Consider the following 19,711-nt stretch of genomic DNA (forward strand, 5'->3'; position numbering starts at 1 on the left):
AAGCTGCTACCTCCCTGCAGCCAGAGAGATGAAACGCTGTGGTCCTTAAAGCTAACACAGAAGAAAAGACTCAGGCAAATGTTCAGGAGCTCACCTTGTACCCACTGACACTCACTGCAATATCTATGGGTTAAGATGACAAGGTTGAGCAAATGTCTGACCGTCAGACCACAGAAAACTCACCTGAAATGATTTGGTTCCATTATCAATCACTGGCAATGGTCCTGCCAAGCTCTGTGTAACAGATCATTTCCTCTGCAGTTTCCCTAACTGAGGAATCTTACTCAGCTCAATGACAACAACTGGCACCAGAAAGCATAAACCAAGAGTATACAATTGATTGTTGGGAACACAGGCAAAAGCGCTTCTTCAGGCTGATCTGGTATGGCCAGCCTAGTGCTAATGGTGGCTCATCTCCAGAGGGCAAAAGGACAACCTCAAATAGGTTTTGCCAGGGAGTTGGGGACAGGAGAAGGTGGCTCGTATTTCTGATATTTTTAAAGATGCATATTTTTGATGACTGTAGATGCATAATTCACAATACAATAGATTTTTTTCTGAGACACAGAATAATTATCCTCTCATTGGGTCACCTACATTTTACTTCACCCATATTTTGTGTTACAGAACAACAGCAAGAGTAACAACAAAATTAATTGATTTGAAATTGTTACTATCTCAATTACATTTTTAATGTAGTATAACATTCAGATTACAGAAACAGCAATGAATAATGACATACTTCTCTAATCATCTAGGGATTATTTGCTGAAAAATCAAGGTGGACTGCTTCTAGTTTGTTTTAGAAAATGAAATGGTCAAATGATAACAGAGACAAAATGAGGAACATCTTTCATTTATTTAAAACAAATGGCACTGTGTTTACTTAAATTACATGTACTTGTCAAAAATAATTATCTCATGAGAAAAAAATTAAAATTGAACCATGGATCATCTCATTACCAAAACAAATGCAAAATATCAGCCTTAAATGAAATCACTAATTTGAACATTTTTTCTCTCTTAAAAGAACATATTTACGGTCTCATTCAGAATACGTTTTTTCTTTTTTTTTTCTTTTCTCAAACTTCCACCTATGCTTAAAGCTGGCTGTAGTCAAAACCTGACCAAGTTATTGTTGGGAAAAGCAAAAGGGAAATAAACATTAATTGAATGCTTATTAAGTGCCAAATATTATACTGTCTATTAATTTTATTTAGTTAATTTATTTCTCATAGGCATATGGAAAAATCAGCAATACTTATCCCATATTAGAGATGGGATTTAGAAAAGCTAATTAACTTGCCCAAAGTCACATGATTTATAAGCAGCAGAGCTGGAATTTGAAGTTGGCTTTGTCTGTTTTGAAAGCCACGTATGAGCTTTTCCCTACACCACGGTAGTTAGGAGTTCCTGCAATTATTTTGTTGAATTACTTCAAAGTTATGTCAGTTTTTGTGCAAGTACTCGTGACTTGCTGGTGGTGCAGCGGGGCCCTATAATGATAAACTTCTATTTCCCATGTTTGGAGGTGGTGAGGATTTTCCGGAGCAGCTAATGGGGCTGAAGTCTTATACCTGCTGAACTTGAGTTGCTTCCATTATGATATGGTCATTAAGAAGACATACAGATGGCATGGTCTAGAGGTAGACCTGCTGGCCCAGCAAGTATACAGAAGAGAATCAATAGAAAACAAGTCAAAACTTTCAACAACCAATATACTCATTTTTGTCTGGTTGAAATCACTACCATATACTTTACTTTGACTAGAATTTAAGAATGCATGAATCAGGCTGGGCACAGTGGCTCACGCCTATAATATCGGCACTTTGGGAGGCTGAGGCAGGTGGATCACCTGAAGTCAGGAGTTTGAAACCAGCCTGGCCAATATGATGAAACCCCACCTCTACTAAAAATGCAAAAAATTAGCTGAGTGTGGTGGCAGGTGCCTGTAATCCCAGTTACTCGGGAGGATGAGGCAGGAGAATCGCTTAAACCCAGGAAGCAGAGGTTGCAGTGAGCCAAGATAGTGCCATTGCACACCAGCTTGGGTGACAGAAAGATTCCATCTCCCCCCCTAAAAAAATGCATGAATCATATAAGCCGATGTAGGCTTGTCAACTGAAATAAAACATTTCAATACACTGCATGTGTCTATTGTTGTGCTTGAGTTGTGAGATTTAAAAAAATATTTATTTCTCTATTCCTATTTCTTTTGTTTATTATCCTGTATGGGCTTATTTCAAATTATAAAATCATTTTAAATGTCATTAATCTAATATTTGTCCCTCATTCCATCTCATGAATTTTTATTAATTTAGTATAATTACCTTGAGTTCCCTAAAGTGCCTCGATACAAGAAAATTTATCAAATAGTAACAAATTGCATTTCTAACAGAAAATACTTAATAGACCAAAGAGGGTTTGATAACAAATTGCATTTCTAACAGAAAATACTTAATAAACCCAAACAGGGTTTATCAATCAAAATGGTATTCATGGCTTTCAAAATTACAGAATCAAAGCAGAGAATCAATATTAGAAGAGATTAATGTTGACCTCACTCTAAAATATCCTCTCTCATTTCTGGGTACCACATACTATGAGCTTTCATGCATAGTAACAAGTGTTATTCACTGGAGCCACTGTCTAGGTAAAAGTAGGAAAAAATCTTTCTATTTTCATTTTTTAAATTCCAAAATTTATGTTAACAATATTTACTCATTTAAAATATTTCTACAACTCTTCCATCTTGAGCCATATATATCCTTTTTCTGGGTTATATATTTCACAGCCTCATACTTAGTTGTGATTCCACAGCTATCTCAAAGACCAGAAAACTGATTTCCCTTGGGAGAGAACACATAAAACCTAATATCAATTGCAATTTTGAGCTTGCTTCATATATTCCATTTGACCTTGTGCTATTGTAGTTTAGGTCAAGGCCTGCATTTGTGAAAAGGTTTTGGTTCTTTCACAAGAACCCAGGAACCATTATTTTTAAAAAGTGACACAAACTTCTATTTTTGAATTGACATTCCACTAATGATGACTGCAATCTGTCATGTATCTCTCTTTCTTTGTATGAGATAGTAAAGCATGGAACACATTGACAGAAAAGAAAACCCAAGCACAATTAAGTAACCTGCTAATTTTTTTTATTATTTTCACAGGACATTGATCTTCTCATCTTCAAATCTTTCTTGATGTGGCTATTACACAGGAATAAATCATAAATATAATTAATCATCTTAAAATCTTTAGGGTTATATTATAAACCCTACAATCTCATTTCAGAGAAACAGATTAAAGATAAAGTTAGTAACTGGAAACTTTATTCAATTAAGAACACTGTACACCTGACACACAGAGAATAGAAATATTTTGACTGGAAAATAGATACAGAAGGAGTGTTAAATAGAGATCTGGGTACAACTGGGACAAAAATAAAGTGGGATTACCATTATCTATTTCTTACCAGCAACTCCTCGTCGAGCTTCAATTGTTCTCTCTTCGGAATCAACAGACCTTACTTCTTCCCACCCTTCTGAAGAGACATGAATTCCAGGTGCGCACATGACAGCAACCTTGCAAATAAATCCAGCTTGAGAGATTTAAGCCTTGCTGTTTAAACCACTCTCTGCTGCTCAAGATCTTATCTAAGAAGAGTGTGAAGTGCCTCCTTCATCACTCTGCTTATATCATTGAACAACAGGACCAGCAGAAAATGGAAACTGAAATAAAACATTGGTGTGAGTACAAGAAAGTCTCCTTGCATGACTGACTCAGGTCACTGCAGGCACTGTGCAGTTACCCAAAGGATTGCTTGGATAAAATACTGTAGACAAGCTTCGGTGGGTCTGGTGGTGTGGGGACTGGTAGCATTTACTGAGGAGAAGCATATTGGCATCTCTGTTGGGTTTTAACCAGATCCACAGGATTCAGGAAATAAGCTCTCTGCCAGATGACACTATGCTCCTAGCCATTCCTTCTGTTTACTTATCGCCCAAATTACTCTAACTAGTGTCCTTTGTCCTGCTGTGAGCTTATTTGTGGAGAAGGCTAAATAAAGGATTTTTATGACGATGAAATGGCCATTGGCCCATAGAATGATTTCTTAACATAACTCTTCTGCTTTTGTTCAGTACTATTAAAATTAATTAAATGGGAGCACTTATTATTATATCTTTGATTTATGAAGAAAACCACTTTTTTTGTTTCTTCTTGAAATATTTGAACTTAGGCTGTATTTTTAACTATTATATATTCTTTATATAATACCTCTTATTACATAAACTTTTTAAGGTAGGTCCTCTTTTCCTATTTATTTTTCTACCAGATTCAAATACATATATATGTGAATATATTATATATAGATTCCTATTATATGTGACATGGTACAAAATTAATACACATTTCTGAAATATGAAGAGCTGTGCCTTCTGATAAATGAGATGCATATTCCTACTTTATGGAAAAAAATATATATTTATCTACCTTAACTGTAGTCTTTTCACTAAAACAAACAAACTAAAAATTTCACATGTAACTTTAATTTAAGCATATATTCCTGCAGGTAATTATTAATGTTTTGGATTTCAATACAGAAAATGTTGTAAATAGCAAAAATAACACAATCACCTTGCATTTACATATATTTCATACTTCCTAAATAATATTCACGTGCTTCAAAATGAATCTGAGAGGTAACAAAGATGGATAGCATTAACAAGAGAATCAACCATGTAGAGAAACAGACATGGAGTATTACCAAGACTGGTTTATCCTGGAAATGAAATTCCTAAGTCACTAACCTAAGGCTCCTACTTCACCAAACTTTCATTTTCAAATTAAACTTTGGTAGTAATATACAGCCAGAAAGTACAGATAAAAACCTATTTCAATCAAATGCCAACATTTTTAATGTTGAAATATTAATCACATATAATATCTTAGAAATTCCTTTTTATTCCTCCATAGTCGTACTAATTCCATATGCAAAATAAATCTGATTTTCAAATCACAAATCTCCTACAAGTATCCTTTGAAGTAATAATCAATAATGTATTGATTTTCTAAGTTCTGTACACCACCAGTGTATTAGGGACAGTACTGAAGTACTATACAAAAAATGTATATATTATTTCCAAACTCTTCCAAAGTACTTTCAAAAGCTGAAAAACATCTCTACTCACCTATAGCTGACTCACTTATGTAATATCATCTGTTGCTCACAATTATACCTTGTAAAAAATGTACACTTCCATATAAACAAATATACCAATCATTTTAAATAATGAGGATGTCTACATAATTTACTGTTGATAGGATGTAAATCTAGCATCTCATTCTTTATGGACTACAGAATGAAGACTGCCCAGGTAGAACTAACACATTACTACTGAGTTGACTGTCTAAATCTGCTATGTGAGCCCTGCTATATTGTATTAATGTACTGGCACTTAAGAATCAATAGCAGGACAAACTCTGGACAGAAGAGGGTAAATATATTGTCTTTTAATCTGTACATGTGGAAACTCTAGATCCTTTTACTAATACCAAGATTCTTAATCTTTATAACCAGCAGTAGAATGTAATATTTTTGAAAGGTTATGGCATAAAATTATGTTCAGGTTCACGATACCTCCTCTGAGAGGTTTTCACTGACTAAACCCAATGCACGTTAATCTTCTTACTATTTAGTATTTCCCTTTAGGTCTTCAAGGGAGAGTCAGTCTTACATAATCTTTCATTCTGTTATTTCTTCCAATTTTCACTGATCCCTGCACGCATGCATTCAAAACTTCTTTCATCTAACAAAAATTCGGAATATCAACTATACTAAGCACTGGAGTAAAAAGAAAAAATATATAGAAGAGGTCTGTGCCTTAAACGTTTGAATGCTATTATTATTCCCATGTTACAGATGAGGAAACCGAGGCTTAGGTATGATAAATGACATACTAAGTCAGTGGCAACACCAGAATTTGAATTCAACAAAAGCAATAATAATCAAAGTTAATATCACTTTAGTTTACCACTCCCTTAAATCTGGGGGCTCTCACCTAACATCTGGTTCAAGGCTGTGTTCTTGGCAGTTTGCGATTGAAGCAAATAAATCTGCACTAAGTAAAACATACATTATGCTATTGGCTAACGTCCTCCGTGAGAATCTAGTATAGCTCTGCCATGCCATAATCTCACAACACTGGTTTACAGAGATGTTAGCAGATGGTTTAAAATAAAAGGGCCCCAATCACATGTATTCAGGACACACTGTATATTCTAGTCTTTTCTAGAAAAGTAACAAGGCACATTACCAGAAAAAGTGGTCAGAAGTCCTGCATTGAGGACACTTTCAGCTAAAGTTAGCACTGGCTAAACTTATTTGAGCATAAACAATATTTTTGGCAACATTTAGTAAGCCCGTTATTTTGCAGAAATAGTTGGAAAAATGCTTGCATTATTAATACTGAGCATTCTGATTTTTGTTAAGCTATCCTAAGGAACAAGAATGAGGAGAGAAGTATTGGATCCCATTTTATAGATTAAGAGTTGATGTTCAGGACCATGTTGTTCCTTTGGGTAGTTTCTGTAATAAAAGGGACTCATGTCTTGTTCTATCACTGTGATATCTGTGATTCTGCTACCACAAATTATCAGCTCAGCTATCCCTTTCCTGACCCTGATGGACAGCTTCTGTACCAAAGTTTCATTTATTAAACTCTACATAATCAAATGGAGGCAAATGTTTTTAGATTTCTTTCTTTCTTTCCCTCCCTCCCTCCGTCTCTTTCTTTTTTCCTTTCTTTTCCTTTCTTTCCCTTTCTTTTCCTTTCTTTCTTCCTTTCTTCATTTCTCTCCCTCTCTCTCTTTTTCTTTCTTTCTTTTTAGACAGAGTCTTGCTGTGTTGCCCAGACTGCAGCGTAGTGGCGGGATCTCCGCTCACTGAAAGCTCTGCCTCCCGGGTTCATGCCATTCTCCTGCTTCAGCATCCCGAGTAGCTGGGACTACAGGCACCCGCCACCACACTCGGCTAATTTTTCGTATTTTTAGTAGAGACGGGGTTTCATCGTGTTAGCCAGGATGGTCTTGATCTCCTGACCTCGTGATCCACCCACCTTGGCCTCCCAAAGTGCTGGGATTACAGGCATGAGCCACTGCGCCCGGTATATGTTTATTTCTTTTGCTGAAACTTAAAATATTTCAAGACAAAGTCCAACTGACATAGCCCAGTAAATTCCAATTGCATATAGCTAAACACAAAATAAATCAATATTCAAGATACAATTTGTGGAGTAACAATAACAAGATAGAAGGCAAAATTAGTTTTGAAGACATAAGAATTCTTAAAATATTAGGATTTGGGAAATTAATATATTCAGTTCAATTTCTTCCAGGATTGAGAACCTCTTTCATAATTACAATTTCCTGAGTTATAAGTCTTCAATTCCTCTTATATCACTATTTACAGGCTATCCACAAGGGTGGTTTGGACATTAGAAGCAACTCTGGTTATAAAATGCCTAAGTGGAAAAATGTAAAAGGTTAAAAAAGACTCCAAGTATTTGACACTATCAAGGGGGCTCTGGATCCCAAATTGCTCTGAAATTCAAATTCAAATTAAGTTACAGGTATGGAAATTATTGTTTTCAAAGTGTAGTAATGATGCTACTTATAATATAAATGAATATGAGCACCCAGTGAATGCTATTCTTTGTTTTACAGTGTGTTACAGGACAAGCATGTTTAAAAGAGATCTTCAATGACAACTGGTCTGTATTATTTGCTTTGATTTGTGATGTTTTCTAAGCTAAGGAGCCCTACAGCTTCCAGACCCTGACCTAACCATATGGAGAAACTGAGGCAATTACTGCATATGGAATAAAAGGGATCAGAATAGCAAACATGTCAAAATGTCAGACAGTGCCAGGATGTGACCCAGGGTTGAGAAGGGAATTTTTCAGAGATAATATTTTTAGGAGATTTGGAGACACGATGTTTGGGTAGGACAGGAAGATCAAGAAAGATATAAAAGGTAAGTTTGTAGTGTGCCTAATTAATAAACCTGATTCACCTACTACCATGGAATGTCTCTCCTCCAATTTTTACCTTCTGACTGATCTTACACATTACCTACAGGAGATCTTTTGAGTGCTTTTCATGGTGATGAGATATTTAAAAGATAATCACAAGCTGACAATTTCAGTCTTAAGATGGGCACAAATGTTTTAGTCATTACTGTATTTCTCTGTAAAAGACGAAAAACATGTCAGAAGAAAAAGGATTCCAATTTACAAAGCCAACATTTTAGTTCTCTGAGCACCATTTCTGAGCATCTGCCTGTTCTTTGTAACTTTAATAATTGATCCTACAGGAATGGAAAAGTTTTGAGCTTAAAACTAGATGGGAAAGGTATTATAGAATGAGGTATCACTGACCAAGGACCAAATTTAATGTTATTTTCTTGGTGTGGGATTATATTACAATGTAGGCAATATAAATTCAGTCTATAAAACCCACTTAATGAACAGATGAGCAGAATGAGATTTCAATTTATTACAACAGACTTATTGTGTGTTTTTGTTTTCACCCAAGGTTCAGACAGAAATAAGATTACTCATTTACCTAAGCTGTGTCAAGTTTTACATTCATCCTTTCATTATGGAGAAAGCAGTGTGAGTGTCCTGGTCTTGTCCAAAGATGCAAAGTTAAAAAAGAGGTTAAAAAATTGCAATTTCCTGCTTCTTAGGAGGGAAACATTCTCATGCCCCTGCGTGGTTTAAAAATGCAAGTCCCCCACCATTATAAGTCTTGTTTTATCCAGGCATATTGCTGAAATATCACTTCACATACTTACAGATCTAATTTTCTCATTTCATTTCTGGCACTTGGAGGTTGGAGATTTCTCTTTCACACAAATTCAGCTATGCCTTAAAAAATGTTATCTTTATGCAACATTTATAGGTTTTCTCAGTGGAATTGGGGGTTTTGGGGAGAATTTTGTTTATTTGTTTTTTTGTTTTGCCTACTTTTAATTTCTTTAGCCTCGACAGCCATGTTACTGTAAACTGGAAGTAATTTCAAGTGATGTCCTAGTTAGCTTTTTCCCTTTGACATGTTGACAGTTTTAAATCTGATTTGTCAGTTCAAATGCCAATAAATGGATATATTTATTTGTCTTCACAGAACTACAATTCAAGTAATGCTATCTGAAGCAATAGTGCCTTCTTTATTATCCTATTGCCTACATACCTAGTTGCTTCCTAGGTATGGTCATGGACATCAGCTATTTCTTCACTAAAAAAAAAAAAAATCAACAAATTAAACAAGCTAAGTAGAAATGTTACACAAATTATGATGAGACTTAAAATACCAAGTTATTAAAGAAAGCACACAGTCAAGTAGAGTCAAGATCATTTACATGATGTATAAGCTAAGTAATTAAATGCTACACAGAAGCGTATGTCTCCATTATTTCTGCACATCATTCTACTTTTCTATTTATATGTATCCACCTGTTGTCCTCTCTATGTGAGAAGTATTTTGAAAATCTACTAGGAATTAAACAAAACAAATCAAAACCAGTGGTTTTCCAGAACAGAAGGCTCCCTAAATTCTACCTCAGCTGATTTTCCAACCAAATCACATAAAGGCCAGTACTTTCTCTGGGTTACACCTTGCCTACAGGACCAGACTACTGCTTGCTTGTTTATTCTTCTCTCAAATAATTTTCAAAATTTTTTCTTGAAAATATTTATGAACTTTGTGTCAAGATATAAATACACATACAGTCTTCTACCTCTAAAACAATATTTATTCCAAAAAATAGTCATACTACAAAACATAAATAAGACAAATGTAGAGCTGGAATCTTTAAAAAGCAAAGTGGTGGCCGGGCGCGGTGGCTCAAGCCTGTAATCCCAGCACTTTGGGAGGCCGAGACGGGTAGATCACGAGGTCAGGAGATCGAGACCATCCTGGCTAACATTGTGAAACCCTGTCTGTACTAAAAGATACAAAAAACTAGCCGGGCAAGGTGGCAGGCGCCTGTAGTCCCAGCTACCTGGGAGGTTGAGGCAGGAGAATGGCGTAAACCCGGGAGGCGGAGCTTGCAGTGAGCTGAGATCCGGCCACTGCACTCCAGCCTGGGCGACAGAGCGAGACTCCGTCTCAAAAAAAAAAAAAAGGAAAGTGGTGAGAGTGGCTGAAGCCACCCAGCCCACTGAAAGGCAGTGCAGGTGGGTAGAGGCTACTGGAGCTGCAATGTCCTGCCCTGCCAGAAGAGAAGTCAGTCCATGCCTAAAGCTCCTCCCATTAATTAGGCTAAAAGAAACCCCAATCAATCTCTCCCAGGGTTGCCACTTGCAATGTGCCATATATCCTGTGACTTGGGATCAAGGTACTGGAAACTATGGAAGAAAAAAGTCTATGCTATATACCCAACTAGAATATCATTCAAGAAATGATAACAAACTAATGGCATCTTACTACCCCCAGACTCTCACTGAAAAAACTAACAAAGGACATGCCCTTACAAGAAGAAAAATAAAGCAGAAAAGGGAAAATGAGAAGTAACCAAGAACAATGAAATCATTTAAACATGTTGGCAATTAAGTATTAACTATAGTAACACTGATATCTATTTATGTGAATATTGAAACACAAGTTGAACTGAAATTCCAAATCATATCACAGAGGACAGAATAAAGACAGTAAATTTTTGCAAAAAGTGAAAGCATGCTAAAGTCTTCTTTCATAGACATATGATTTAATTTTAGATTTTACTAAAATGTTCTAAAATTAAGTACTTCATTGAAAAGTTAAGGTTTGCATTAAAGGATAGAAATGAAATGCATAATGCCTTAAACTCTAAAAGAAATGAAGAGACATGGAAAACAACTTGATCTATCTTTAAGAATGCATGAAAGGTAAAAAAACAAAGCCAAGGAATGAATGGTAAATAGAAAACCTGAGCAAATACAAATATAAGAGAATATGTCTATGGTAGGGGTTTAAAAATACAAAACAACAAAAAAAGACAACAGAAAAAATATAAGTATACTCATTTTGATATATATCCTGTTAGTTCTCTGTGCATATATGTAATCATTTTTTCAAAAACATATCATATAGTATACATATAGTTAGCAATCCCTTTCCCTCAAGTATCACAAATATATTTTATGTCATTAAATATAACAATATATAACAAGATTTTCATGGCTACACAATATTCCTATAAACACCGCCTTTTAACCAGTACCTGCTGGAAACTAAGCTGACTTCCAATTTTTATATTATAGAGTTTGTTATCATAAAAAATATTTGCCCATATCTATCATAAAGTATTTATTAAGCCAAGATACTCTTTGTGATTCAATCACATTTTATAAACTAAACATAAATAAGTCAGTTAGAGTTAATGATTGCAGCTATTAAATAAATTTGACAAGTTGACTCATAATTTGGGTTACAGACAAGTTCTTACATGATTTCAATTCCAAACACCAGGCTTGGTTGAGTTTGAGCTACTCCAATCACTATTCTAGCTCCCCCATTAACTGTGAAATACACAATTTCATGCTCAATTCAACTCAGTTTCCCAAAAGTCCTTAATTTCTAACCTAACTCAAGGTTTCCCAAAGAAAGAGATGTCTTGGCAGCCCCTACACCTAATTTAGAGCTCCTATTCTTTCTGGGGATTATGACAATTAAAATCTCAGCTTCTTTCCTTCTGATCACTTAGTTGTCAGTCTGAGCTTCCTCATCTGTTTCGTTTTTCACTATTATTATTGATGTTAATGATGTTGCTTTATTTCTTTCTTAAATCAAATAGCAATTCTCTCAATAACTCATGTAGTTTTTCTGTGCATACTTTTTTTTCTTTCATTAAAATACACACTAAGTTAATGTCTAATGGTAGGAATATTACAGTTACTGTTTGCAGTTCAAAAATTAATGTCCAAATTACTAAAATAATTAAAGAAACAGAATCCTGAGAACACAGAAGTAATTACTTCTCTGTAATTAGAAGTTTCCGTAATTACACAAGAAACAAAGTAAATAATGTCCTGTCATCCAATGAAAAGGTACCTATTGACCTAAGTAATTTTTCCCAAATGCATGGCCATTAAATCAATAAACTTAACAGATATACCAAGAATTAGAAGACAAGAAAAATTACCCTTTTTCAAACCCAATCATCCTCAGTAGTACTTTGATATACATCTTTTCTCTCTATGCAATTATAAAATTTACTAGTTTCTTACTTTCTAATTACTTCTACAAATTAAAAAAAAAGATTCAACAGCGTACAACTTAATCCAACAACTATAATTCCATGTATGTAACTGTAAACTATCACTTCAGTAACTATAAAACAGTATATAAATGTAGAAAGATGATTTCTCCATTTATGCTTATAATTAATTTCCCTTGGGAAAGCACATGCAAACCTTAAGAATAAAATTGAGTACTCCAAGAGAACGACTGAGGAGAAGGTGAAATTTGATTTTAGTTTTAAATCACAGCTAGAGATACAGGACAATTTAAAAAGGCAGAACACTGCCAAATAATGGAGATGGAAAAGTGTATGGTAAGTGTGAAATACAGGAAATAAATGCTAATCAGTCAGGAAGAACAGAGTTCTAGAGGGGATTGTGTGAAGACAAGTTAGGGCTACACTGTGAAGATTGAAGGGCTTGGCTGAAGTTTTTGGATTTCATTCTGTATATAACGATAACCTAATCTATAGGAGTTTCACCCCCACACCGACTGGAATGACAGTGTTAGGACAGTTACAATTACTACCTTTGTATGATCCTCAAGACTCTGAGCAGTACTTTCCCATTTATTATCTCAGAGTAGACACGACTTTCAGTTTCTGTTTGAAATACATGCAAAGTCACTCTTCTGTTCCTCAATCTCTCCCAAGCACTACAGAGCTATCCCAGGCAGAATTCACACCTGCTAGTCAGTCAGAAAGTTAATTCCTGGATTAGAGTTCCAAAATATACCTGGAAACATATAACTCCGTATTTTACCCCCTAAACATAAGTTAAATCATTTTGGATACTTTCCAAGTCAATTGTGTCTTCAAATTAATATGCAACTTTTTATTGGGGGCTCATCAAATTAATATGCAACTTTTTGTTGGAAGCTCATCTTATGATACAAAATAAAAATTCTCATGGGAGGACTAGCACTTCATAATTTATGAAGGGTCAGTTTTGAGATTTGCCAATAATAATACTCAGGCCCCGACCCAGAACACTGAAATCAAAATCTCTGGGCTTGGGACCTGAATAGCGGCACGTTTTTCAAAAATCTCCTCCCTCAAGTTATTGCAATGTGCACTGAACGTATTCAACTACACGTTAAAATAAATTTGGGGCACTGCTCCACACTGACTAAATTAGATTAGTTTTTGGTGCTGCCCCAGCACATATTTTTAAATGCTCCTCAGATAATTTTATAAGTACATAAAAATTTTAGGGTCACTGATCTAATCCAACCCTCTCCTTCTGTTGCCCAAGGTAACCCAGTTCTTGACAGAATAGGATAAACTGTTCCCTCAACCTGTAACCTCTGGGCTCTTTTCTCTCTACAGGTCTATAAGCTGATTCTTCCTATAACAGTGTGTATGCTTGTCTTTCTTTATTCATGTCAGTCTCCCTCACTAGAATGATACATTGGTTATTTCTGCCCAAAATATACCCCTGCTCTAATATTAAAGGTTGGCATTCAAGCTTCCCTCCTCGCTCTTGTAAAATCTATTATCTATGCATCCTATTTGCTGCCATAGAAATAACATTTATGGGGCTGGGCGCAGTGGCTCACGCCTGTAATCCCAGCCCTTTGGGAGTCCACGGCAGGCAGATCACAAGGTCAGGAGATTGAGACCATTCTGGTTAACATGGTGAAACCCCATCTCTACTAAAAATACAAAAAAATTAGCTGAGCATGATGGCAGGTGCCTGTAGTCCCAGCTACTTGGGAGGCTGAGGCAGGAGAGTGGCGTGAACCCAGAAGACGGAGCTTGCAGTGAGTCGAGATCGCACCACTGCACTCCGGCCTGGTGACAGAGCAAGACTCCATCTCAAAAAAAGAAAGAAAAAGAAAAGAAATAATATTTATGGAGTGCTTGATATGTATCAGGTACAAGGCACACAAAGCCATCCATAATCTCATTTAATCTTTACAACTACTTCATGCAGTATATGCGACTGTTATTTCCAGGTTCTAAAACGATTGAACTTGAGGCTTAGGGAGGGGGTTAAGTAACATGTCCTGGATTATTAGTCTCTGGCTATGCCTAAAACTTATGTCCTCATGATCTGGGATATTAAACCTTCTTCATAAAGTAACTACTCAACAAGGTTCTTCATGATCATATGTTTTTCATAGACAACAATGGAGACAGATGCCAAAATCAGTATTTATCATGTATGTACACAAACATCTATAGGCCTTTGTCTCTTTCCTCCTATGAATATTATCATTGAGTTGAATTATGTCCCCCTCCAAACTCATTTGTTGATGTCCTAACCCCTATTACCTCAGACTGTAACTACATTTGGAGACAGAGTCTTTAAAGATGCATTTAAACCAAATGAGGCCATTAGGGAGGTTCCTAATCCAATATGACTGGTGTCCTTACAAGAAGAGGAAATTTGGACACAACATGAGGGAAGATCACGTGAAGACACAGGGAAAAACCAGGGAGAAAGGTCTGGAACAGATCCTTCCCCATGTTCCTCCAAAGCAACCAACCCTGCCAACACCCTGATCTCAGGCTTCCAGCCTCCAGAACTATGAGAAAATAAATTCCTGTTGTTTAGGACACCCAGTCTGCAGTATCTTGTTATGGTTACTCTTGGAAACTAATACAATTATTGCCACTTGTGGTATACAGCAGCCTCAGAAGCATTTACTGGAATTAAAATTAGATCTACCCTTTGGGATGAAACATGTGCTTTAAAAAAGACTCAATTGCACAAGTTCAGCTCAGTAGTTAAAACAAGACATACAAAGAAAATGGCTATATATAATAAACCTAGAATAGCAGTAAGAATCAGAAATGCCCCACAAGGTATAAATAAGAATGAAATGGAAGGTAATATCTGAATTTCCAATACAGTAGGTGACATCAGTCAGTATCCAGGGATCCGGCTTCTATCTAACTCCTGGACAGGGATTAGTGAGGGCAAGCAAATCTTCAGTTCTAAAGACTTGCGCAACAGAATCAGATTCAGCCACAAGATCTAGGGAAATGGATCTAATAACCAAAATAAGGCACAACTCTGGAACCTCGTCTCAGGAATCAGGAATCCGTTAAAAGTTAGATTGCTAGGGTTGAGCCCAGACTGAAGACAGAACAAGTAGAAGGACTGAGTAAATGCTTGTCCTCAGAGGGTCTGGCTGAAGCCGAAAACAGGATGAATTTCAAGTTCTCCCATCTGCAAAGAATAAAGGACTTCAAGGGCAGGAAATCCAGCAGATCTCAACACCCATGTTGCCTTCTCTGATCAACACTGCGTGAAAGGAGAGATTTTTGTTTGCTTCTGAACCCTCTTTCAGGTCTGAGATTTCTGTTATTCTGTTATATTGAACCAAAAGTAAGGACAACTTTTTCATTCACTGGATAAGATGCGTCAAAAACACTGCAGTATGATTCTGCATTTTAAAAGGATACTGAAGAACAACTTACTGAGATAAAACAGGTGATACTGAAATCTTCAATATCAAATCTTTTTCTAAATGAACTTTGAAGCATAAATGTTTCCCCTTAAAATGACCTGTAGTTACACATCTTTTTAAAACTTCTATATTAAAGTTGTAAGCATATATTACATGTAAAATTTGTATGATTATATTTGAAAATGTAGCCCTGATGTTAATTTAGTTTCTCCTGATTCAAGAATAGAAATTTCTTTCAAATGCAACTAAATGACTAATATTTCTAGCCATGGACTAATTTAGAAGAAATATTATTGGGTATAATCATGTTAGATTTACCGACTTAATTTCTTTCCTTTTTATAGAACTTATGTTTAGTCATAACTCCTGTTTTAGAATCAAGGAGACTTTTTTTTTGGTCGTTTATATATTAGGCAGAAATTGAAGCTGAAAATCCAGCCTCTCACCATGATTTCCAAATTTTTCTTAATGCATATTCTTAGAAATTAGAAATTAGTATGTTAGCTCAGACCACACACACACACACACACACACACGTGTTCTTTCAATCTCTTATCAAGATTTAAATTGCACAGACGATTAAAACAGCTAATGTCCATTCCATATCCACAGTAAGAAGAAATTAGTTCTCAGACTTTCTCTCTCTAAGGCATTAAATTGAAGCATCTAATGCCCCAAGTCATATGTCTCTCTTTCAGTAGTTAAGAGGGAGAATTGTTTATCCTTCCCTTATCAATGGCAGACAGTAGTCTCTCTTCTGTTTTATGCCTACTCTCATCTCTATCCTTCATAAGACCAAAAAAAGTCAGGCCAGGTAAAACTGTTGCGCATTAGTGCTAAATGTCAACCTGTCCAACTGTCCAAAGGCTTTCCTATGGCAATTTCTTTCCTCTGTTAGAATAATTAAAGAAGAAACTACAGAAAGCATTTCACTGACTGTTAAGAAGTGGAGGTAGAGGTCTCTGAAAGTGTGTTCCTCACCTTGTGTGGGAAAGGGGCTAGGGTAGATGTAGATAAAAGGGACAAACACAAAATAAATCAGGTGGACTCTTTTGAGAGGGCCACTGAGGTCAGGGACTATGCTCAATCAGTACATTCCCCAAACCTGGTAAGTGCCTGTCATATAGTGGAAGCTCAATGAAAAATTAATATATGAAGAGAACGGAAAGAGAAATGTATAAAAAGAGAAGTCAAAGCTTTTACGGTTCCATGTGAACCCACTGCTTTTTGATGTTCTGATTGATAAAATACCAATTACGGCAGGCCCTAGAAGACACCAAAATTGGTTACGTGCAATTTAACAAAAGGAATATTAAAAATAACTTTTTATTTTCTTATTTGAAACAATATCAAATTAATGCATGCATATGATAAAAATGAAAATAAATAAGGGCTTCCCATGCATAGCTATAGCAATTATTTCTCCTCATATCCCTTCTTCCCACAGTATCAATTCTACTTCCCAACCTTATTTTTAAGTATTTTCTTAGTTGTTCTAGTGGAAAACATCCTAATTTTAAAATAATTTGTCTCTGTATGTTGACTGCTTTATTTGTAATATTATCTACTAGTTTCTAATTTTAAAATATTACCTATTGTTAAAACTGATTAAAGACGAGATGCTCACTTTATTTACATCATTTTGATTTCAGAAGACAACAGTTTTATCCTTCTACAATTCTATATTTAAACATACTTAATCTTCTATTTCTCATCCTAAAATCTGAACAGAATCTTTTAACTCTTGAACATTTTACATAGACTATTCTTATTCCTGCCTATCCCTCCACCTCTGCCCTTTTCAGAGTGCTTCAGCTCCCATATCTGTCAGTTTTACCTTTATTTTGATGCAGACACAATATTCATATTCAATTGTGTAGACATTTTTAAGTATCCAATGTAGAAAAGGGTTTATTCTAAAAATTGAAAACCAATAAGCAGCTTTTACAATATCATTACATCTAAATACTCCAGAACCAAGAAAAAGGCAATAATGTGCAAAGGTTAAATTTCCTTTTCTATAGATGCACTGTCAGGCACTCAGACAAAAATGTAGTTAAGTTTATAGGCCATCTGGCTGTATCAGTCACTTAAATTACATCATATTTTATCTTGCTTCACATTTGGACAAGGATTTTTTTAAAGTTGACTTTTTTAATCAATTTTTAATTGCCCAATTTTATTGTTGAAAGAAGGCACGGCCTTTCTTTACCAAGTCTATGATGTCATGTAACTCATTCATTAGTCATTGGATATTTCTTGGAATCCATGATATTCTTCTTAATACAGTATTCTTATTGGAGCCTCCTAGAAATGACCTCCAGTTTTAATTTGAATGAACTTCTTTTTGCACATGTCATTTGGGACTTCCTTGCATTGAATTTCTGGGTTAGTTCTACTATTTCTTGTTTATTATTTGTCTTGACTACATGATTATTATTCAGTTTTCTTGGGTGCATATATCCTTAAATAACATTCTCAGAATGAGAATAAAAAGTAGGTTTTCTGAGAACTTTGAAGTTGATAGTTTAGATGAATACAGAATTGTGGTTTCAAAATTACTTTGCTCATAATTGTTTCTGTGTATTTTATTTTTATTGACATATAATATTTGCACATAATTACGGGGTATACGTAACATTTTGTTACATGTATAGCATATGTAATGACCAAGTCAGGGTGTTTAAGATATCCATTATCTTACGTATTTATTGTTTCCATATGTTGGGAACATTCTAAGTACTCTCTTCTAGCTATTTTGAAATATGAAATACATTGCTGTTAACTATATTATACTAATCTACTATCAAACGTTAGATCTTATTCTTTCTATCTAACTGTATGTCTGTGCCCATTGACCAACCTCTCTCTTCCATCCCTCTCCCCTCAACACACCCTTCCCCATGTCTGGTGACTATCACTCTACTCTCTACCTCCATGAAATCAATTCCATTAGCTCCCACATATGAGTGAGAGTATGTGATGTTTGCTTTCTTTGCCTGACTTATTCCACTTAGACTCCAGTTTCATGCATGTTACTGCAGATGATGATTATTATTTCATAATATCCTCCAGTTCCATCCATGTTACTGCAAATAAGAGGATTTCATTCTTTCATATGGGCGAATAGTATTTCATTGTGTATACACACATTTTCTTTAACCATTCAGGCACTGATGGACACTTAGTTTGATTCAGTATCTTTGCTATTGTGAATAGTGCTTCAATAAACATGCGAGTGCATGTATCCCTTTGATATTCTGATTTCCTTTCCTTTGGATAAATACCAGTAGTGGGACTACTGGATTATACGGTTGTTCTATTTTGTTTTTAGAGAAATCTCAAAATTTTGAAGGCATTCATCAACTGTAGTCTATGTTCAGTCTGTAGTTCATCATTGCTGATGAGAACTATAAAGGCAGTTAACTCTTTCTTGTATATGACCTGGTTTATTTTTTAACCTCCAAAAGGTTACACATTTTTCCCCTTTTCCTTGGCATCTTTAATGGTGTTGGAGTTCCTCTTATGTTTCACAATTACAATCTTTGTACTCATCTTTGGGCATTCCCATGGCTGTACGGGCTTCCTCATAGGTAAGTTTAATGTTTGCCTCTTTGTAGTTTCAAAATTTATCATTTTTACTTCAGGTTTTGTTTTAATGCCTAAGATCAGGTTATTTTATTTCCTGGCTTGGAGAATTGTCCAGATACCATACATGTAGGCAAGTGTGTGATACTGTTTTGGTCATATAATCTTGTATTTTGTCCAGTCACCTTTGTCCAAGCACTTCAACGCTCTGAAATGTGGTACCCAGAGCTTTCTCTTTATCGTGAGCTCTGTTAATAACTTTAATATTTAAAATAGTATTTTACACAGAATATTTGTGTGTTTGGGTGAACAAACCTCCCCATGGGTGGAGGTTAGATATTTCAGGACGTATTATACTAAACTTGACCAACATGTGTGGCATTTTGTTCTGTTTTTTTTTTTTTTTTTTTTTTTTTTTTTT

The 19,711-nt window shown here is 35.4% G+C and overlaps 1 protein-coding gene across 49 annotated transcripts in view; it reads right to left on the minus strand.

Annotated features, from left to right (window-relative positions):
• Positions 1-19,711, minus strand: part of RIMS1 (regulating synaptic membrane exocytosis 1) — a 494,019-nt gene that overhangs the window by 185,899 nt on the left and 288,409 nt on the right. For 31 of the 49 annotated variants that reach the window (XM_023219219.1, XM_023219217.1, XM_023219214.1 and 28 more), the window contains exon 1: positions 3,479-3,890. The exons of 3 other annotated variants lie outside the window; for them this stretch is intronic. In XM_023219219.1, coding sequence (XP_023074987.1) covers positions 3,479-3,578 — 100 coding nt within the window. In that variant the 5' untranslated portion in view covers positions 3,579-3,890. Of the gene's footprint in view, positions 1-183; positions 382-3,478; positions 3,891-19,711 lie in introns of those variants that run through there. 15 more of the 49 variants (XM_023219237.2, XM_023219213.2, XM_023219235.2 and 12 more) reach the window with 3 other exon arrangements.

The sequence above is a fragment of the Piliocolobus tephrosceles genome, chromosome 5, assembly GCF_002776525.5.
Source record: "Piliocolobus tephrosceles isolate RC106 chromosome 5, ASM277652v3, whole genome shotgun sequence".
Taxonomy (NCBI): Eukaryota; Metazoa; Chordata; class Mammalia; order Primates; family Cercopithecidae; genus Piliocolobus; species Piliocolobus tephrosceles.